The 4,309-nt window shown below is 39.6% G+C and overlaps 1 protein-coding gene across 1 annotated transcript in view; it reads left to right on the top strand.

Annotated features, from left to right (window-relative positions):
* LOC119415214 (receptor-type tyrosine-protein phosphatase F) overlaps nt 1-4,309 on the top strand; it is a 194,309-nt gene that overhangs the window by 173,200 nt on the left and 16,800 nt on the right. Inside the window, exons 27-29 of the mRNA XM_037682373.1 lie at nt 2,106-2,225; nt 3,149-3,303; nt 4,247-4,262. Of these exons, the coding sequence (XP_037538301.1) occupies nt 2,106-2,225; nt 3,149-3,303; nt 4,247-4,262 (291 nt within the window). The remainder of the gene's footprint in view (nt 1-2,105; nt 2,226-3,148; nt 3,304-4,246; nt 4,263-4,309) is intronic.

The following is a 4,309-nucleotide window of genomic DNA, read 5'->3' as shown; positions in this document are numbered from 1 at the left end:
AATATGTTAAAACTTATTTGGCTGATAACCGATACCAATACCAATTTATTTATTTCCCCCCTAGACCTACTTACAGAGACTACATAGCTTTCTCTGCTGTGGAATTAAAATACTACATTATTCTGCATGGTCTATGTCAATTTGGCCTGTTACCAAATGCAGATGCCAAAAAGGGAACTGAAAATGATGCTTGGATTATGTTTAATGTCAAATTTTGTCAAACAAACAGCGCCTATGTATGTGTGTGTATGTGTGTGTATGTATAAAAGCTGCACCTTCTATATTGTTGAGTTATTTTGATGGAATGACCGATATCCGATATTTAACTTTTAACGCACATATCGGCCGATACCAATACCATGCCAATAATATCGTGCGTCCCTATTTTTAATACTAACTAACTAAATTACCACTGGCTTTTGTAAACCTAAACACGAGCAGTTTATTGAGGAAAGGGTTTACGTACAGACACAGATACATTTGTTGGTACATGTCCACAATAATAAAAGCAACAACTAATGGACCTGGCCAAAAAGCTTTAGTTTTATTTCATCTGATTTGAAACTTTGAGGTTATTAACATGCATTTTGATAATTTTCTGTCTGGCATTTTTTGTTTTTCTGCCAATAATGGAGCCCTCCTGGGTCTTCTTCCATGGAAGTCATTATGATTCAAAATGTGAGAGATGGTGCAATCAGAAAATGACATGCTTTAACCTTGGAGTTCTGCTTGAATGATTGATGGTTTCCTTGGCTTTGTCTATCATCTGCATTATCCATTTGATCAACCTGGGGATGCATTTCCTCTTGCATCCACATCCTGGACAGTTAGCTACAGTCCCATGAACCTTATACTTCTAAATAATATTATCAACTGTGGTCAGTGCATCATGAAGCTGCTTCGAGAAGGTCTTGGATCCTTTACCTTTAACGTGGACATCTATAATCCTCTTTCTGAGCTCCTCAGCTCTTTCTGAGCTCCCTACTTAGGCTGCTACCCCCGCGACCCAACCCCGGATAAGCGGAAGAAAATGGATGGATGGATGGAGGAGCTCCTCAGACAGCTCTCGTCTTTGTTTCATCTGCTTCATGTTCATTTGGGTGTACACGACAATACCAAACTATCCAGTGGCTTGTTTGTTTCCTTTTAATACGGTGAATGTTTAGTAAAGATTTGAAGGCACCTGTAATACTAATTAAAGTCAAACTCTTATTTTGAAACATGATATGACACAAGGATTAGTAGTCTTTTTAAGGTTACCGACAAGCTTTCCACACTATTTCAACATGTTTTTTGTTTTTTTTACAAATCTTTGCTTTTAACATTTTTTTGTTTATTCAATCACATACTATTGGTATGCAGATAGCCCTTAGATAATTGTTTGTAACATAATTACTTTTTACAAAATATTGTTCATTTTTACAACGAGCTTTCAGGGTGCCAACAAATGCATCTGCAGAGGTCCAAATAAAGTGTGAGAACACTCTTATCTGTTTTGTTCTAATAAAGAAAAGTAAAAAACACAACAAATAACTCATTTTTAGGGATGCATATGGGAAATCACAGCCACTTTACTCTCATTCATACTGTAGTTTTATCCGTGCACATATGGAGCCAGGTGGTCCAACCTGCTGTCCCGTCACAGAGGCCAGTTCAGGCATTTAGGCACATCTTCCTCCACAAAGCCGTGGCCGGTCATCACAGACGCACTAAGAGCATACATGACAGAGAGATGTAAACCACTGGACAATTATCTAGATAAAAATGATCACATGCTGGTGAAAGACAAAGTGGGCTTTTTAACGCTCGTTTGAAGCCTGCTTCATTTAAAGGCTGCTTCATTTGAAATCTGCTTCAAATGAAGATGTGCATGGCTGCACATGCAAAAGCCTAATTCACTCAACGGTGTGCATTTTTTTCTGTGATACGGGAGCTGACTCGCAGTCTTCAGTTTTTAATTAGACAGCAGAGAAGGCCTTTGATGTGACCTCTTTAATGTTCCCTCCTTGTTAATCAGTGTGATCCTACAAGCCTCTTGCTAGTCTTGTATCGGATGTTAGCAGCAGCTCGACCCTGACTGTGCGCCCTCTCTCCTGCTCTGCCAGGTGAAGTGTGACCAGTACTGGCCATCACGTGGGACGGAGACCTACGGGATGATCCAGGTCACTATGTTGGACACTGTGGAGTTGGCCACGTACAGCGTCCGCACATTCGCTCTCTATAAGGTAAAGTATTGTCTTTTCTTATTTACAAGATAAAGCGGCGCACTCATGAATGACATATTCTTATCATCAGCAATGAATCACGTTTTAAAATGACAAATGAAAGCTGCCGTAATTTCTTTTTTCCTGCTTATTGTTTTTTACCTACTTTTTATGAGGCTTAAAAATATGTAATTTTGTCATCATCTCACATACTTAACTGCAGTAATGGTATTTTCCTTTGTTTTGTTTCCTCCCTTTTTTATAATTACTCCCTTTTTATTTCTGACAATATTCTCATTCCTAATTAGGTGCAAGTAAGTCTTTAGCTGGAGATATTTTTTGATTTCAATCAGGAATGATGGCAAGAATTGTTCTATAAAAACTTCTTAGAAAACACTGCCAGAGCTGAATGTGATATGCACAAGGATCTGCCAGATAAACACAGCCCTAAAAGTAGAGTTTAGTATGTTTTATCAATATAGTTATGACTTTTCTGTGAGTTAAATCAATTTGGTATTATTTAAATGGAGAAATTTAAAAGCTAAAGTCACTCCAAATCACTTTATGTGTAAAAAATAAAACGGCACTTTCAAGTTTGGTGGGTCAGTAATTGCACATCACAATGAAATAAGAGATTGTTTCAGGAAGCTTCAGAAAGAAAAGAAAAGCTCAAACTACATGAGAGAAATGCAAAGTTAATAATGTGTAATAATGCCATTGTTTTTGTGGAGCGTGACAGAAAAAGGAGAAGTTGGGCACTGCTTGTGCTTTTCACAATTTAACTGTACAATCTCCTTTTCATCAAAACAGTTTGACCCCTTTCCTGGTACAGGAAGTGTTGCGTAGCATGACAAGTAATCTGTTTCAAAAGCAACAAGCTACAGTTCACTTTCTACTAAGCCTGATCAGACGCCTTTATGCTGACTCACCTGATTTTCCTGCAGAATGGCTCCAGCGAGAAGCGGGAGGTGAGACAGTTCCAGTTCATGGCCTGGCCGGACCATGGAGTTCCTGAGTATCCCACCCCCATCCTGGCCTTTCTGAGGAGGGTAAAGGCCTGCAATCCTCCAGACGCAGGGCCCATGGTGGTCCACTGCAGGTGGGTGCATGAGGGGAGAAGATTTGGATGCTCAGAGTGAAATGTGGTAAAGAAACATAACGTCCAGCTATACTGTTGTCCACAGAGGTGATTCACATTGAAAACCTTTACGTCATGCAGACCCTACTAGACTCAAGTAGAACTGGAAGTGGCAGAAATGAAGATGTTGAGGTTCTCCTTACAAGTGACAAGGATGGATAAGATTAGGAATGAGATCATCAGAGGTACAGCACAGGTTGAACAACTGGGAGATAAAGTTAGAGAGACCAGACTGAGATGGTTTGGACATGTCCAGAGGAGGGACAGTGGGTACTGGGTATATTGGTAGAAGGATGTTAGAAATGCAGCTGCCAGGAAAAAGACGAAAGCCAAAGAGAAGATATTTGGATGCAGTTAGAGAGGACATGGAGGCAGTTGGAGTAAGGACAGAGTGAGATGGAGGAGGATGACTCGCTGTGGCGACCCCTGAAGAGAGAAAAACCAAAGGCCACAGGGCTGTCAGAGTATCCTGTCCCCAGCTTGGAAATATCAAATACACCTCAAGAAGTCAAACTTTTTAGTGGATAACTCCGATAAAGTTTTCCCCAACAAAAGGTTACACAGTAAACACAAAAGTTATTTTGGTTTATCTGCTCTTGTGGTCAATTATGACTTTTTATGAAAGACTGAATGCAAGATTACTCAGCAGAAAATTGAAGCAGAGGCCAAGTTTGAAATGTTAAATTTACAAACATTAACCTTTCAGTACATTTTAATGTCAGTTGTTGAACATAGAAGCAAAAAAAAAAAAAAAACACATTATTGATGGAGGAATTTATGTTGCAGCAACATTATCAATGTGTGAGGATGCATTTCAGGTATTGATTTCAACAGCTCTTTGACCACAATGTAGTACTGCACACAGTAAAACAGTTATTTACTCTCCTCTGTCTCTGTCTGTCAGTGCGGGTGTGGGCAGGACTGGCTGTTTCATTGTGATTGATGCCATGCTGGAGCGCATGAAGCA

Source organism: Nematolebias whitei, chromosome 9 (genome assembly GCF_014905685.2).
Source record: "Nematolebias whitei isolate Nwh7 chromosome 9, NemWhi1, whole genome shotgun sequence".
Classification (NCBI taxonomy): Eukaryota; Metazoa; Chordata; class Actinopteri; order Cyprinodontiformes; family Rivulidae; genus Nematolebias; species Nematolebias whitei.
Note: the sequence above shows the minus strand (reverse complement) of the source record. Positions and strands in the feature narration are given on the sequence as shown.